The sequence below is a fragment of the Quercus robur genome, chromosome 2, assembly GCF_932294415.1.
Source record: "Quercus robur chromosome 2, dhQueRobu3.1, whole genome shotgun sequence".
Taxonomy (NCBI): Eukaryota; Viridiplantae; Streptophyta; class Magnoliopsida; order Fagales; family Fagaceae; genus Quercus; species Quercus robur.
The window spans coordinates 58,317,089-58,334,974 of NC_065535.1; the positions used below are offsets into that span (position 1 = coordinate 58,317,089).

At 34.1% G+C, this 17,886-nt stretch overlaps 1 protein-coding gene and 1 pseudogene across 1 annotated transcript; both read right to left on the minus strand.

Moving 5' to 3' along the window:
• Positions 1–551: 551 nt before the first annotated feature.
• On the minus strand, positions 552–6,892 carry LOC126701190 (UDP-glycosyltransferase 91C1-like; annotated as a pseudogene).
• Positions 6,893–13,086: 6,194 nt separating this feature from the next.
• On the minus strand, positions 13,087–16,147 carry LOC126714190 (uncharacterized). The gene is made up of 3 exons (XM_050414222.1): positions 15,858–16,147; positions 13,989–15,575; positions 13,087–13,885 (listed from the first exon to the last, which is right to left on the minus strand). Exons 2-3 carry the CDS (start codon positions 15,560–15,562, stop codon positions 13,285–13,287), a joined length of 2,175 nt encoding a protein of 724 aa, XP_050270179.1. The 5' UTR covers positions 15,563–15,575; positions 15,858–16,147; the 3' UTR covers positions 13,087–13,284.
• Positions 16,148–17,886: the final 1,739 nt, after the last annotated feature.

Genomic DNA, 17,886 nt, shown 5'->3' on the forward strand with positions numbered 1-17,886 from the left:
TTATTTTTAAATTTTCTAAATTTGGATTAGCAATAACAAGGTCATGGATGGCTAAAATTTTGTCATACCGTATTGTAATTCATGTCACATTCAACAATAACTTCATGGTTTTTTAGTATTTATTTATTATTTTTTTAAATTCAAATTTTGTAAAGGGCACTAAAAATTATTTATACATCACATCTAATCGTAGGCTTATTCACATCATGTGCTAACATAGTTATTATTTTTTAAATTTAATTTTTTTATTTACCTTTGTTAGGCAAAAACATGTCGTTTATGAATTTAATTTTATCACTCCATAGTTAACGATAAATGTTACTGTGGTTTTTTAGAAAGAAAACACACACCAGATAAAGTGCCTAATAGGGGAGGGGATCATAACTATCACTAACCAGCTATGAGCCTTGTATCTCAATTAGCGTTTTTAGCATTCTAATAAAGACACTTAGGATTCAAATCTCCTTTTCTCAATTATCGAATTATAAAAAATTATTATTATTATTATTATCATTAAGCACAACAACGAGTCAAGATGACCAAATTGAAACTCACCAAGTTTCAATGAATTGAATGAACTCATTTAGGTACTTGTTCAATTCCATGCTGCCAAAAATTTTCTTCATGATCTGTGCGTTAGCCCTTAGTTGCTTCCTTCTTAATCCACCACCACTCACGTAATGGAATTAGCCACTGAGTCACTCATAAACGATCCATCTTGATCATCCTAGGTATTTCCAATCTGCCTTCCATTTAATAACCTCGTCATTAAACCTTGATCCGAGTTAGACCCAAAAACAAAATCAAAACCCGACCAAACCCAAGTGCCTCGATAACAGTTCCAACCGCAATAAGTCAAGAAATCGCCTATTGACGGGTGGGCTAAGGCTTTAAGCTGTGGTACCCAACCGGTCCAAACCAAACCACAACTCGGGTTTCAAATCCAACGGGAACATATCCGGACCCGTTAACCCGTCAATAAGTGGGCGGTTCTTGACCACCCAAATGAAAGGCAACCCGGATTTTTCTATCCCATGTGACGACTCGTGACTCATTTTCTTGACTCAGAGTCGACTCAGTACCGAATGCAATGTAAACCACTGAGTTTTCTTTCTTATTCTTAAGCCATTCTTTCAACGATTTCAAGCTCTTGTTATCTTCTTCATTCACTACTCTATCTTTGCACTGAGGGCGGTAACAACCCAATTGGAACAACTGGTTTTTGGTAAAGCTTCTCGAGCAAACTGAGCGAATCAGCCTCAAACTCGTTGCAGCTTCAAACAATCACGAATCGGTAGCCTTGAATCACCATGGCAGCGCGAGTCAAATCGGACATATTCATGTCCATGCAGACTCGATGACTAAGCAACTCAGGGACCTTATAAGCAACATCACAAGGAATTAAAATCTATCCACTTGGGGGAGACCGTGAAGCCTTCTAGACTTTTGCGGTAAACATTGGTCATCTCAGACGGTGGGCCAAAAAAGGCGAGCACAGAAGTATTTGTTGGATATATTTGAACAATTTACTTTTGTGGTAAAGTAAAAAGAACTATACACAAATTTAAGAATAAACAATAACACAAATAGATATGATGGACAAGAGTAATAAACAAATACCGAATATATATAAGAAGAAATCTACAAATAATTAAAAACTCACAGACCAAATGCGTGAAAGATGAATGATTTAGATCAAGTCTTGTGTTTGATACAATCTCCTTAAAGCAGATTTCGTCCCTCACACAATCATTGTGGTGCTTTGAGACTCACAGACATCTGTCTCCCAGGATAAAATGATCTATAGCACGAAAACGAAGCACACAAGGTTGTGCTCTGTGAATTACTCAATGTCTCTTTCTCTCTCTTTGACACAAAATAAATGCACAAAAATATTCTCACTTGGAAAGTAGTTTTTATGAATGAGGGACTATGAATTATTATACGTTACTAAACAGATACTTTGTTTCAGTAATAACTGCTGTGCACAAACTAACTCAAAATTTAAAATAATAAAATATTATTATTTGGACAAGTAGACTCAGTCCACATATGCCAAAAGCCCAACCTAATGTCCAGCTCATGAGCATATAAACTCATATATTATCTCTTTTCTTTCCTATGTAGGATTTAGGATTTTTACCACTTTTAATAACATCTTCAAGTGAACATAAAAAATATCAATTTCTTATTCATTCCATGTTATTTTTCCAACAGCATTAACTATGCTAAAGAAAACTGAGTTGACTCCAAGTTGAGTTGTGACTTGTGGTAACCAGTGAGGAACGAAGTCATGGATAATCCAGTTAACATTCAAGTTCTGGAGAAATTGAGTTAGATGGGGCTTGAGCATGTCATAGGCTTTTTTTGAGGTATGGGACTTGGTGATTTGATAACTCAGAGGTGGACTCGGTAGCTTGAGGCAAGCCATCAATTAATGTAGGGTAAAGGAAGCTCTACTAAGCAGGGTCGGCCTAGACATTTTGGGGTCTAAGAGGAGAATTAAAATGGGGCATTTTTTATACTTATGTATTAATTAAATTAACATTTATTTAATAATTTTATATTATAAGATATTTCATTTAAAATCTATTTTTCTTGCCTTTTGAAATGCAAATGAACTAATTAAATTTTTGTATTCAAGTTCTTCTAACAAATTTATCCATTGATCCTTTTTGAGACTCAATTAATTTTTCTTCTTTTCTTCTTTTTTTAAGTTTTTCATATCCAGATGCATATTTTCTAGTAGACATTTCTAATCAAACAATATATTTATAAAGACTAAAATAAAAAATAACTTTCAAGTGTAGAACAAATGAGAAATAGAACCTGATTTATATAAAAAGTATTGTCGTAGTTTCACCGAATAATAATAAGTTTTTAGCAATCTTAACTTGCATAAATAAAGATTTATTCATTATATTACCAATAACTATAATATATATATAAAAACACAAGATTAAAATTAAAAAAAAAAATTAAACACAGCTATAACAAAAACAAGCCCAACCCAGTCAAGAAGATGCCTACCAAGACCCACCCACAAAAAAAAAAAAAAAAAACTTGCCAAGACCCACCCACAAAAAACATAAAACAAATCCTATCACACCACCTATAACCAAAAAAAAAAAAAAAAAAAAAAAAAAAAAAAAAAAATACAACTTGAAGGCCCAAACGTGAAACGTCCAGCCACAGCCCAGCCCTTTTAACAAATCTAAAGTAGAAAGCAAGCCTTATAAGTTACACCTCTGTTGAAATATAAATTTTCGGGCCCTAATTTCATTAGCCCACTCACTAAAAATACCCATGCAAGCCCATAAACTATTTTGGGCCCACATAAATATTTCCTACATACTTACCACATATTATCCAAAAACTCTCTATATTATTACCCAACTTGGGCTCTCACAAATATTTCCTATATAAGCCCCATAAATTATCTTGGACCATCTCACAAATACTACCTATTATATCTCATATATTATCCAACTTGGGTTTTCACAAAAATACTTATCACATTACTACCAAAATTGGGTCACAAAATTATACTATCTCCACAAAAAGCCCAAAATCATTTACTTTGTGGGCAAAACCCAAAAAGCCCAACAAAACTCTCGTATAAAGCCCGTTGCTACATGCATCCTAAAAGCCTGTTATTACATGGCACCTCTAAAAGCCCGTTACTACACGGAACCTCTAAAGTCTGTTGTTACACGGCACCTCTAAAAGCTCATTGCTACACGGCACCTCTAAAGCCCGTTGCTACACGACACCTCTAAAGCCCGTTGCTACACGACACCTCTAAAAGTCCGTTGCTACACAACACCTCTAAATCCCGTTGCTACACGGCACCCCCAAAGTCTGTTGCTACACGACATCCTTACTAAGCCCATTGCTACACGACAATATTTTTACAAAATCCTACAAAGCCCAAATACTATTTTGGCACCTATTTTGCAAAGCCCAATATTATTTTGGCAACTATTCATAAAGCCCAAATACTATTTTGGCATCTATCTTACAAAACCCAAATACTATTTTGACACCTATTTTACAAAACTCAATATTATTTTGGCAATTATTCATAAAACCCAAATACTATTTTGGCATCTATTTTATAAAGCTCAATATTATTTTGGCACATATTTTACAAAATCCAAATATTATTACATTATGTTTAAAGCCCAAAACTATTTCTTGGCAAAAACATATTTTCATATACTAAAGTCCCTAACTCATGGGAAATATAAATTACTCATCTCTCAAAATATTTCTTTTACAAAATTTATGGGAACTATGCTTATTTTTTCCCATAATCAACTAGCTGCAAAAGCTCATGTATATCACCCATGGCAAAACTACTCATTTTGTAGGGATGGACAAGCCCAAAGAAGCTCAACTACAAGGCCCAACTGAGTAAGCTCAGATCACATGCAAATCTCAGCATCTAAAACTCACGTGAGCTGTCAAGTCAAAGTTCAGCACAACCTAACATAGGACCCACTACCATCAGTTCCAATTTGTGAAATCAGATCAGAGGAGGACACGTGTCCAGCAGGGGTTAAACCTTTCCTTGCCAAGTTCATTTTCGTCATTTCTCATATGACATAAAGCTGGGATGACATGACATAAAACTGGGAAGCTTCAGCTAGTTGTCTTCCCTTTCTTCTCCAACCCATTCGGTCAAAGACTAAGGGCAGCTATAACAAGACCATGAAAGCTTTTGGAATAATTGGAAAATAGCTCATTATCATGCAAAAAACGTGTACTTTCTGGTTCATGAACTAAGCACATAAACCCAAATGGGAAAACTTAAGGAAATGTGGTTTAAAGAGAACCAAAGGGATCTCCAACAGAGTTCCCAGCAAGGGCTCCAAGATTGACATCTGGCTTAGAGTGACACAATTTGCCCTAGGGAGCTCTGATTCTAGTGGCAGCAAAACCAAGATCATTAGCCTAATGCATGCTCTAATCCAATTAGCTGAAGACAATCAACATTTAATGCTAAGTCAAAACTCCAGTTGTCATTACCCAAAACAACAAAGAATACTCTAAAGCTAAACTTACCACTCTTGATCAAATCCTAGAAATGATTCTCCAATGATTTTCTAAAGATTGAGGGAGATTTAGCAGATATTATTTGCTAATTACCCCCTCAAACTCAACTATAAATGGAACCCTCCATTAATCCTTCAAGGGGAGACCAAAGGGGGAGAAATAGCCCAATATAGACCAATAGATACACTAATAGAGAAGGACTTTCCCATAAACTTCGCTCTTCTTCTCTAAACTCTTAGTGAGGTTCTGAGTCTCTGAGTTCTTAGTTTCAGACTTAGAAACTAAGTCCTTCAGCCCCTAGCTCACAAATACCCCTCACACCCCTACCTATAAGCTCTTATTCACTCCCAGCAGGAAGTCCCAGCAGCTTCACTAAATACCCACTCTCACTCACTACTCATACTACCCAAAAATGACCCTCACTACTCACTACAGATACTATGTCCATGAGCATGCCCTGACATCATAATGATCTTGCTGCACTAGCTGGAATCTTTCTCTCTCCCTTCATCTCACACTAAGTTTCTTCATTATTTATTGTAATGGAGCCCATAGTATTTGTCTACTCATTCACTATTGAAGGTTATGATGTAATTATTACTATATAATTCTTTTCTCATGTTACTGTATTAGAGGACTCTCCCTCAGAATCAACAGATGATGACTTTGAAGATGCAAATACTTTCCTTAATCTGTGAGATAATTAACGGCTGTAAGTTCATTTTGCTCTATTTCATTTTACCGCTGGGATACTTTACTGTTGAAATATTTTACTGCTGGGCTATTTCTTTATTGCAATATGTTTTTTATTGTGCTGAAGTATTTGCTGTAGGAAGTGTTTTTGGGCCATCTCATAACCCTTGTCAGTCCCATCCTAGGCCCAAGGTATAAAAAAAAGGCGAACTCTTCAAAAACTTCACCGATAGCCTTTGGGATGTGCTTCAAGTCCATTGTTGAGTTTCGGTTTAGGCCCCTAACCCAACATAAATCTCATTTGTCGGAAGGAAGACTTTCCCGCCCCCGACAACCTCAAGCTCAAAAGTCAAAACTCATTCTGCAATGCAAAATGCTAGAATCAAAACGCAGCACGGCAATAGCGAAAAAAAAAAGGTAGTCGGCTCGGTAGTCCTCACTTCTCAGAGTTTTCAGATCAGATGCGATCGGATGATTTAGATCGGAGGAAAGGAAGCTTGAGCCAAGCAGCCAGGCCCAGCAACAGTGGAGAGAAAGAATGAGAGAGGCGGAGAGCAAGAGTTGATAGAAAAAAGTAGAGCAAGAATGAGAAAGAAACGGTAAAATTTTTAGGGATTTGAGGTTTTTTATTTGTTTTGATTATTGATTGTTTTGTGGTTAATTTCTTAAACCGAATTTGTAGTTTATCCTGTTGAATTTTGGTTTGTCCAGAGGATAATGATGTTATTTTTGGGACAATTGAGTTTTTTAGACCATTTTTTTTGTGTGCTACCAATGTTTAACCAAGTTTAACAGAAATTTTTTTTTTGGTCAAAAGGATGTGTCGGAATTTTTTAGATTCATTTGAAACCAAAATTTTTTATTTTTCCCTACTACCCCTTCTTTTCTAAAATTTTAGGGCCTCCCTTCCACTTGGAGGCCTTAGGCAATTGCCTAACTGGCCTAGTGAAAGGGCTGGCCCTGCTACTAAGTTTATCAGTGATAACAAATTTGGGAGGCGATGAATGTTTTTAGGGGCGGAGATGAAGGATACTTTATGACCCTTTTGAGCTAAGAACTTGGAGAGCTCAAAATATGGCATTACTCGGCCATAAGCTAGCCATGGAAATATTGCTATGTGGAGCTTTTCTTCGTTAGCCATTTTTATGTGGAAGTAAAATGGAGACAACTCTCAATGAAGTTCTGGCTTTCTAGCATATATGGGTTACAATATCTTTAATATAATTAGATTTATTACTAACATTGAGTAGTATTTTGTGATTTTACTATATATTTTATTCCTAATTATTTAATTATTTTTCTTTACCTAACCAGCTTTATTTTATTTTGAAAAATGTATATATTAATTTTTTGATTTTGTATTAACATTTTTGTTTTAGATTTTGAATTTATTTGCTTATGTTTAGCCTTTTTAAAGGTTTCAACTTGTACATCATACTCTATTCAACTTCCAGCAAATAAGCAAAGATGATTTCAGTAAAACGCTAATCGAAAAAACAGATTTAGTTTATAGATGATTTAACTCATCCTAGATTATCTCATACAATTCGACGTGAATAAATGTAGGGATACAACCCAATTTCACAACATAGCGGCAATGACATGAAAGGGAGATTTATTTTTTATTTTTTAAATCATTAAATTCCCACTAAAATGGACTGGCCTTGGTGCAGTCCATCATATAAGTTTCATATAATTAAATATATATATATATATATATATATATTCTTATTCTTTAAGAGAGCCAATATTGCAAATTACAAGAATAGTTCTCACATAATCCATGAGTTGCAATGCTTGCTTATTCGAATACCCAAAAAAAAAAAAAAAAAAAAAAAGTTCTCACACAATATGATTAACAAAATACTCGAGAGTGTATGATAACTTACTCTTTTTTTCCTTTAAAAAAAATAAAATAAAACATGATAAATATAATCTGAAATTATTTATTTCAACCACCGTGCTCCTTCTTTAGGTCAAACCTCTTGCTCGATGAACTTGGCTTGCTCAAGTCTACCATTGATGACTCAAGTCTCACATAATCCATGAGTAATTATGTAAATACTCAAGAGTCTATGATAACTTATTCGGAGAAATAAAACATGATGTATATAATCTGAAATTACTTTTGCTCGCCACCATGCTTCTTTTCAGATCAAACCTCTTTGCACCAAAACGGTTTTCCTTCCACGTTGAACTTGGCCTGCTCAAGTCTACCAATGATGATTATTGGTATCGAACATGCGTTGAACATAATCTTGCCAAATAGTGCAGGCATGTTTGAATTCTACACATGGACCATATTTCTGTTCATATGATCAAAGACACGCTTCATAAACCATTGTACTATACAATTTAAACAAAGAGCAGAATTTATATATCTTAAGTACTTTTTTCTCTCTTTCTTTTATGGATACATAGAAGAGGAGAATAATTATTATAATCATAATCTAAATTTCTTTTATATATATGATGATATGATTGAATATTTCACATGAGCATGTGCCATTTCCTTTTTAGATAGAAAATGGCGGAAAAGGGGGAACTAAAGAACACGGGGAAGTGTGTTATTTGGACAAAAAGTATTTAAGTTTTATTTGAGATTTGAGACAACTTAAAATAATAATAATAAGTAAATAATATATATATATATATATATATATATATATATCATACCAAATTGAGTAATGTATGTGGGTGCATGCCTTTTACCTTTTTAAAAAATTTACCTTTAAATAAAAATTTATAACTAGATATAATTCCACAAACACATAACCATAAAGAAACAAATATGTATAACATAGAAATGACAAAAAGTGAGTTATAGTTATCTCAAATAGTAAAGTCTTCTCATAAAAAAAAAAATAGTAAAGTTTTTTGTAGTCGAATTTGAGGTCTAAATTCTGCCTATACCAAAAATCAATTAGCATCTTAGCCTAATGATAAGAGCAATAATTATGAGTGAATATCATAAGTTTACATTCTAACCTATTTATCAAAAAAAAAAAAAAAGCAATGAGTATTATTCTTACAATAATTGTATATAAAATTTAGAAGATGATCACTTACTCTTTTTTTTTTTTTTGGGCCTGAAATTCAAATGAGAGGAGACATTCATGATATTCCATGAACAACAATCTTTTTTTTTGGGCCTTGCATTGTTGATGTCCCAAAATCTCTTTGAAAATTAGATAGCTCATCAAGGAAATGAGTATTTCAAAATGAAATAGTACTCCATAACATTTTTTTTTTTTGAGAAATAGTTTCAACTTATAGCGTCTGCTTCTGATTATCGCTACTTGGAACCCATAAGTATATATATTATATAGGCTCAACGAAGATATAAATGCTTTTTGCACAATATTTACTTGTAAATATTATCAATAGGAAAATTCTATACCCACACTTTTTTTTTGGTATTTCTAGTAGTTAATTTGGCATGACAACTCACCATATATATATATATATATATATATATATATATTTTTTTTTTTTTTCCTTCTAATTTGGGATTATATTGCCTATATGGTCACATTGAATAAGAACAATGTCATACTGGATTGTAGCCACGTTACATTTGATAATAACTTACATTTGTTTATAGCCTTGTGTCACATTCTTTTTTATTTTTTATTTTTAAAAATTCCTTATATACTCACATTGGATAGTAACAATCAAGCTTATCAGGATCCACATCCTACATGAGATCAGGGCCGGCCTAAGATAGTTTAAGGCCTAAGGCGAAAATTTTAAAGAGGCCTTTTTATATCTAAATATCATTTAAATAATATTTAGTTGATTTTTTTTATTATATGTATTTTTTAATTTCAAATCTATTATTAATTCTTACTTATTAATATGTCTAAGTTACTTAGATTGAGCTAATGATACTTACTATTTAGATTTTACAAAATGACGTGTTACCAATAAAAAAAGAGTTGTTCAAATTAACAGTTATTTAGTATATTGTTTAAGTGGCACCAAACATATTCCTGCCATATCAATTTGTAAGGGTTTTTTTTTTTTTTTTTTTTTTTCCACAAAATTTATATTAGTTTTAGCATTTTTTATTCACTTAATAGTATTTGGGTTGTATTTCTATTAATTCATGAATTGTTTTTGGAGAAAATGCTAAAATTATTACATATTTTACTGCAAAAAACTTATAAACTGATGTGACAATGAAATGATAATTCAAGAAAGAAAGAAAGAAAGAGTATTGAATTATTTTTTGTGACTGGAGACATATCAATTTATAAGAACTACATAATAAAAATTTTAATATACTAACATGACTCTAATATTTTAGGCCTTCTTAATTCTTAAGAGTGGTAAAAAAATTGTATACCGTAACTCACATTTTTTGGTTTAATTAAAAAACAGATATATATATATATATACCTTACTTTTTTTTCTTTTTTATTTTATGTTATATATATATATATGAGTGTGTGTACACACACACCTTACTGCCTCCATATTTGGGGGCCTTTCAATGTTAGGGGTTCTTAGGCCATGGCCTAAATGGCCTAGGCCTAGGGCTAGCCTTGCATGAGATCAGTGAGATGATTTAGGGATTAAAAAAAATATACTAAAAAATACCTATATATAATTATAATTCATAATATATATTAAAGAAACATTGAAAAAAGAGAGTAAATTTTGATACAAATTAGTGAAATTACTAATAAAATGCAAAGTACCAAATTATAAAAACATAAACAAAGTCCAAAGTTCAAAAGTTACAATTCACAAATAGCAAGTTTTAAGTTAAATAACTCAAACCATATGCATAATGGCTCCCATTAACAACACAAAGCAAATAGCAATTTTTTAAACAACACCACAAACACACTCAATCATCAAGACCAAAGTTTTGGTTATCTTGGATGGGTTCCTCAAAGTATGGTTGATCATTATAAACAACATTCTTGTCATTGTTAGCGGAATTACTAAAATAAAATAAAAAATCACATTTGTCGTTGATGGTCTCTCTAAAAGTGGCATCATTGTCAGATTTCTCAAATTCTCGCACTCGCATTCTACTCCCTAGAAATCTAGCCTCTTCTCTTCTTTTCTGTGATTGTGTTTATTAGGTTAAGGTGACAATTGACGATTGATGTGAGCCTTAGGATTTTATTTTATTTTATTTTTTTGTATATATGTTTTTTTTTTCAATAAATTTGGGCTAGGGTCACTAGGCCGATCTATTTATTACATTTTTTTAAATATTAGTTTGGGGTCTTTAGGCTCCATTTGGGGACTCTAAATAAGCAAAAAAAAATTGAATTTTCCTTTATAGCACAAGATCTTTAGTATCGCTATAGGATCGGGATCCTATAAGATCCTAAAATCCGGATTGAGATCCCACATTGATTTCAATTTAGTAGATATTCTAGTGAGATCCATGACGTTTTAGGAATGTAGGTCAGAACAAGATACTGATAACCATGGTAATGATGTCATGTTTTATAATTTTTTTTTAGAGTAAATTGCAAAGTACACCCCTAACATTTGGGGGTGTTTGGATTTTACACCCCAACATTTCATAACTTTGATTTTACACCCCAATGTTTGGCTCCGTTAGCAAATCACCCCTTCCCAGTTAGTTTCTAGTACTGTTAACTGCCACATCATCTTGCTAACATTTTTTTTTGGGACCAAATAAGGCCCAAATTAAATGACACCTTTTCAATGAAAATGAAGTGAAGATTTTCATTTAAAAAAAAATTTGTTATTTTCTTTTTTGGAAATTTGTATATATAAGATTTATTTGTAACATGATAGTGTTTACATTGTCACTACAACAAACAAGGCCTATGGTGATGGAAATTTTTGTCACTAATGCTCCATTTGTATCTTTGTAAAATGTTTTATGGTGAAAGCATTTTAAATTTACAATGTTTGGTTGCATACTTGAAATTTTAAAAATACTAGAGAAACCATTTTCAAGAGTTTGTTTCATAGTTAAATGTAAAAAATTTCCTAAATCACAACCCATCAAATCTAAGTAACCACCACCAAATCGGCACAAAACAACCTAACACCACTCCAGCCACCCAAATCCACAAATAAGAGAGAAAAGGAAAAATAGCTAGCTAGTTGGCCACTGCAACCCATAAACCTAGTCAACCAACTAGTCACCACAACCCACAAACCCATCCCAAAAAACCCAACTGGGGGGGGGGGGGGGAGAGAATATCTATATTGGAGCAATGTGGCAACAAGATTGGAGGGCTTGGTCAATGCTGCGGTGAGATTAAAGTGGCAGAAATTCTAGATACAAAAAACCCACTCAGCATCTACTTCTTCTTCTTCTTCTTCTTCATTGTTACCAGCAAGATCGGAGAACCTAAGAACTAGTGGTGGTTGGCATTGATGAAGGTAGGGGTACTGATGAAGGGAAGAGAATCGAATTGCTGATTGCTCGGTGGCTATGGGAGAGAGAAATTGAGAGTTAAAGAGGGAGAAAATAGTCAAAAGAGAGAGAGAAAATGGTCAAAAGAGAGTGTAAAATTTTTTACAGGCTTTTTGAGTGTAAAACATTTTACAAATTTTTACCTTGGGTATTATAGTTGACCAAACATTTTACAATAAAATAAACACCGTAAAATATGTAAAATATTTTCTTGAAATCATTTTACAGCGAAACAAACGGGGTGTAAAATTCTTGATTTTGTCACCTAAGACATATGCTGAAGAAGCAACGTCTTTCATTATTGAATCTTGATTGCCAAATGTTTTGGTGACAAAATTGTTTTGTCACCAAATTGTTTGATTATTGAAAAAAAAAAATTATAATCTTAGATGATGAAATCAAATGAAATAATCATTCAATTATTTTGTTGCATAATACTTATCTCGCTAATTACAGCAATCGCGACGAAACAATTTCGTCACCATTTTTTTTTTCACACTATTATTGCTAATTGTATTTTTGTTGGATAGTAACATCACATATATGATAGCAACTATGCATTTGATTGGTAACTTTCTGACAGATTTAAAAAAAAAAAAACTATTTATAAAGTTATATTGGATAATAACATCGTCTCATATGATAGTAATTACATAATATTTGATGGCAACTTTCTGTCAGATAATAACATCGACTTCGAGTTGATTCCTAAGTTGCACGGACACGGACACGGACACGGACACGACACGGACACGGACACGGGGATACGGCAATTTTTGAAAAATAAGGACACGACACGGCGGCGACACGGCGGTTAAATAATTAATTAAATTTTATATTTAGACACATTTTTTAATATTTTTAGACATAAAATACATTTATATCTAGAATTCAAATTATGTAGAACTACAAATAAGTAAACTAACACCCAAAGTAGTACAATAATACACATAAAATGTTTAGAGTACAAACCATAAAAGGATAACAAGTTCAACATCAAACTAAAAACATAAAAGGATAATAAGTTCAACATCAAACTAAAAACATAAAAGGATAACAAGTTCAACATCAAACTAAAAACATAAAAAGATAACAAGTTTTAAACTACAAGATTATCAAAGAACAACAACATCATCATCATCAACATAATCATTATTCTCAACAATACTTGTCTCCATCTCTGGCTCATCTAGTGTGAGATAAGCAATCTCAAGCAACCCAGGTCCTCCAAATGGTTCATCCCAATTATCTCCACCAATGTCCCACTTCTTAGATTCTCCACTATTGTACTCGGGCCTCCTCCTTGAAAGAAGTCGAAGATTAGAATGAATAAACACTAAATCTTCAGCACGTTTAGGAGTAATTCTATTCCTCCTCATAGAATGGATGAAGCCATAGGTACTCCAATTCCTCTCAGCACATGATGATGAGCAAGGCTGTTCAAGAAGTTTGAAAGCTAAAGTTTGAAGTAGTGGTAAAGTAGACCCATAAGTTGACCACCAAAGCATTGGATTGTAGCTCCACCTATCCTCCATGTTATCCTCATCATAAGCCTGTAATGAGTTAAACAAACCAAACTCCACATTAACTTTTTGCCTATCATCAGGATCAGGAAAGATCCTTTTGAGGCACTTGTTTCTCTCCACTGAAATTTCAGCATCCTTATGTGGTGCAACACGGCCTCTAACTTCCTCAATCCATTTAATAGTATAATACCTAGTTAAAAACAAATAAACAAGTACAACTAATAAGTTTAGTTTATTTATTTAGAAATACCTAAAGAATATAAACGAAAAGATTAAAGAGATAGAAAAATTACTTTGGATTCAAGGAGTGGGCTAGGCAATGAAGTGGTGTGCAATTTTTAGTCCACCGTTCAATAAGTATATTGTGTACCACATTATAGAATGGAGACTCCTCATAGTCTTCCTTGCCTTCATGTTGGTATATTTCTTTCTTCACATTTTCTATCATGGAATCCCACATTTCATACACCTTATGGAGAATAGGTGCATCCGTGTCAGCCACTCGAAGCATCTCATAAATAGGTTCTGTGAATCTTAGAATGTATTCAACCTTGTCCCACCACAAATCATTCAAAATATAATCCCTCACAGTTTGAGCTTTTCCTACATCATCTTCTCTATATGACATCCATTCCTCACTAACAACCATATTTCGAAGATTTTGTTTTACTTGAAACAATCTTTTAAGCATGATAATTATTGAAGCAAATCGTGTTTCAGCAACAGCAAGCAACTTCAAAGGAGAATATGAATTAAAAATTGCTAATCTCATAGAATGATTTGTGATGAAAATACGAATGAAAGTTGCCTCATCTGAAACTTGTGCAATCCAGTTACATTCATTATATGCATCCTCATTCTGCAAAGAGTACTTAGGTGCACATATATTCTTCAAAGCCAAATTGAGAGTATGCACAACACAAGGTGACCAAAATATATGAGGATATTCAGCTTCAACAATAGATCCTGCAGCCTTCATAACAGACGCATTATCAGTAATAATTTGAACAACATGTTGAGGCCCAACCTCACCAACGACCTTTAAAAACAAGTCAGCAATGAAGTGCTTGTCTTTGTACTCTTTGGTACCATCAATGGATTTGATAAAAATTGGCCCTTTCTGTGATGTAGCCATAAAATTGATAAGTGGCCTTTTTTGTACATCTGTCCACCCATCACTTACAATGCTTAAACCCTTTTCTTTCCAAGTGTCTTTAATTGCCCTCAACAACTTCTCAATATGTGCCTTCTCTTTTTGCAACAAAGTTGTTCTTAATTTATTGTAACCCGGAGGAACATAGCCCGCTAAATTATTATTAGCTGCAAACTTAATCATCTCAATCCAATACGGGTTTTTAGCAAAGTGAAAGGGTAAGCCAGCAGAGTAAAATGTCCTAGCAATAAGACAATCTAATTGCTCTCGACATTGATTGTTAAAAGCCTTCTCCAAAGGAGAATTCCCAATCCCAACCCCTTTTCTTTTTTGGAAAAATGGATGACTTGTAGCTGTACTACTCTCCCTACTATCCAAATTAGGACTAGTAAGAGAATCAGTTGGTAAAGACACTAACTTAGGCTTCTTCAATCTACGCGAAGATTCCTCAAATGCATCTTCTAATTTCTGCATTTCATTTTGATACTCATCTCCAACCTTGGCACATGCTTGTATTCCAAACTTAGGCAATTTTAACAAGTGTGCCTTCACCCTTGAATAAGACCCCTTGAAAATTTTTTCACAATAGTTACATCTAAAAGAAACATTCCCACCACCAACACTTGCTTTTTCTAATCTAGTAACATATTTCCATAGAGGAGCAGCATTCTCAGAAGATGATTTCTCATTCTCACTTTCATTTTCAGGATTCATTTTAATAATTCACCTACAATATTTAACTTCAATAAATAAATAAAACTATAGCAGGACACAAAAACAAATTTATAAATGATAAGTTATAACTAAAAAAAAAAAAAAAAAGACAGTTCACGGCACCACAGCAGCATTAAAAAAAAAAAAAAAAAAAAAAAAATCAAACAAAACACGATATATATATATATATAAGTGCTTAACAGATAACATTACACCCACCCACACTTTAACACTTGAAAGAAAGAAAGAAAAAAAAAAAAAAAAGCAGAGAGAACAGAGAAGAGGTGAATCGGACCTGTTGCCGAGAGAGATGGAGATCGGAAGGGACGGATGGAACGCCGTCGACGTCAGAGCTCGCCGATCGGCAAGAGCTAACTCCGGCGAAGAACAGACAGCAGCGGCAGCGAAGTGGGTTTCAGCAACAGAGAAGAAGTGAAGAACTTGAGTTTTGTGGTTTGATGACTTTGATCTTCCAATTTTCAGATTCTAAAAATGTTTTATGGTTTTAGGGTTGTCACAGATCAACGGTAATGGTAAGTCCATCTGTCAAAATCTGTGCTTTTTTCCTTTTTTTTTTTTTTTTTTTTTTACTGCTGGCGTGTCGGACGCGTCGAAACCGCGTCGGCGCCGTGTCGGCGCCGCGTCGGCGCCGTGTTGGAGCCGTGTCGGAGAAGCGAAAAAAAAAAAAAAATGAGGGACACCGCCGGACACCGGAAACTGGCGCGTCGTCCCCGTTCCGGTGTCCGACACGTGTCGGACACGGACACGACGCCAAAAATGGCGTGTCCGTGCAACCTAGGTTGATTCACGACTTGTGGTAACCAGTGAGAAACAAAATCATGGATAATCCAGTTAACGTAACATCCGAGTTCTAGAGAAACTGAGTCAGATGGGGCTCGAGCATGTCATAGGCTTTTTTGAGCTACGCGACTTGGTGACTCGATAACTCGGAGGTGGACTCAGCAGCTTGAGGCAAGCCATCAATGTATGGTAGAGGAAGCTCTACTAAATTTATTAGTGGTGACAAAGTTGGGGCTAGTTTTGGGCGGCCATGAATGTTTTTAGGGGTGGAGATGAAGGAAACTTTATGATTTTGAGCTAAGAACCTAGGTTGCACCGACACGCCATTTTTGGCGACATGTCGGACACGGATACCGGCACGACTCGCCGGACTCTGGCGTCCGAGCAGTGTCCTTTTTTTTTTTTTTTTGCTTCTCCGACACGGCATTGATGCGACGCCGACACGCCAGCGGCGGGAAAAAAAAAACAAAAATTCAAGATTTTGATAGATGGACAAATCCTTACTGTTGATTTTGTGATATACCCTTGAGTGAGAAGTGAGAAATCTCACATCAGAAACCCACATAGCCCAACCGTTGATTTCCTTTTGTCCCTCGCCAGCACTACATTGGGCCGATCGGCAAGTCAGCAAGCTCCCTCTGTCCCTCTGTACCTTCCGATCTCTCTCTCTCTCGACGTGGACAGATCCGAGCTTCTCTTCTCTCTCTGTTTCGCGATTTTTTTTTTCTTTTATCTTTTGACTGCTTTGGACCTTTGGTTTGGTGTACTGAGGCGTCTTTTATTTATAACACCCAAAGCTTTTTTTTTTTTTAATCCCACTCACTGTTATACTTTACTGTATATATATATTGTTTCTTTACTCAGCCTTACCTTATAAATTATAATGTTCATTATGAATTTAGTGATTTTTGTTTTTGTGTGTCATGCTTGTTTTCCTTTTATGTTTTTAGTTTGATGTTGAATGTAGCCTATTTAAACTTTTGGTTTGTACTCTAAACATTTTATGAGTATAATAGTACTACTTTGGGTGTTAGTTTACTTATTTGTAGTTCTTACATAATTTGAATTCTAGACATAAACGTATTTTATGTCTAAAAATATTTAAAAATATTCCTAAATATAAAATTTAATTAATTATTTAATTGCCGTGTCCACGCCGTGTCGTGTCCTTATTTTTCAAAAATTGCCGTATCCCCGTATCCGTGTCTGTGTCCGTGTCCGTGCAACATAGCTAAGAACTTGGAGAGCTCAAAATATGGAATTATGTGGCCATAAGCTAGCCATGAAAATATTGCTATGTGAAGCTTTTCTTCATTAGCCATGTTTATGTGTAAATTGGAGATAACTCTTAATGAAATTCTGGCTTTCTCGCATAAATGGTTACGAAAATGGCTGTGCCTGCAGCTTTATTGGGCTCTCTCTTTAGTGACCATCCCAACAAGAAGTAGACTCATAGCTTTGAATAATTTTTTTTTTTTTTTTTGTTAGGTAAGTGCGAGGGATTGAACCCTCGAGTAATAGGT

Excerpts from the sequence above, each read along its gene's own strand:
- LOC126714190 (XM_050414222.1), bottom strand. The coding sequence starts at position 15,562 with ATGAATCCTGAAAATGAAAGTGAGAATGAGAAATCATCTTCTGAGAAT. Across the intron at positions 13,886-13,988 it reads GCCCACTCCTTGAATCCAAA|GTATTATACTATTAAATGGA; the intron begins GTAATTTTTCTA and ends GTTTTTAACTAG.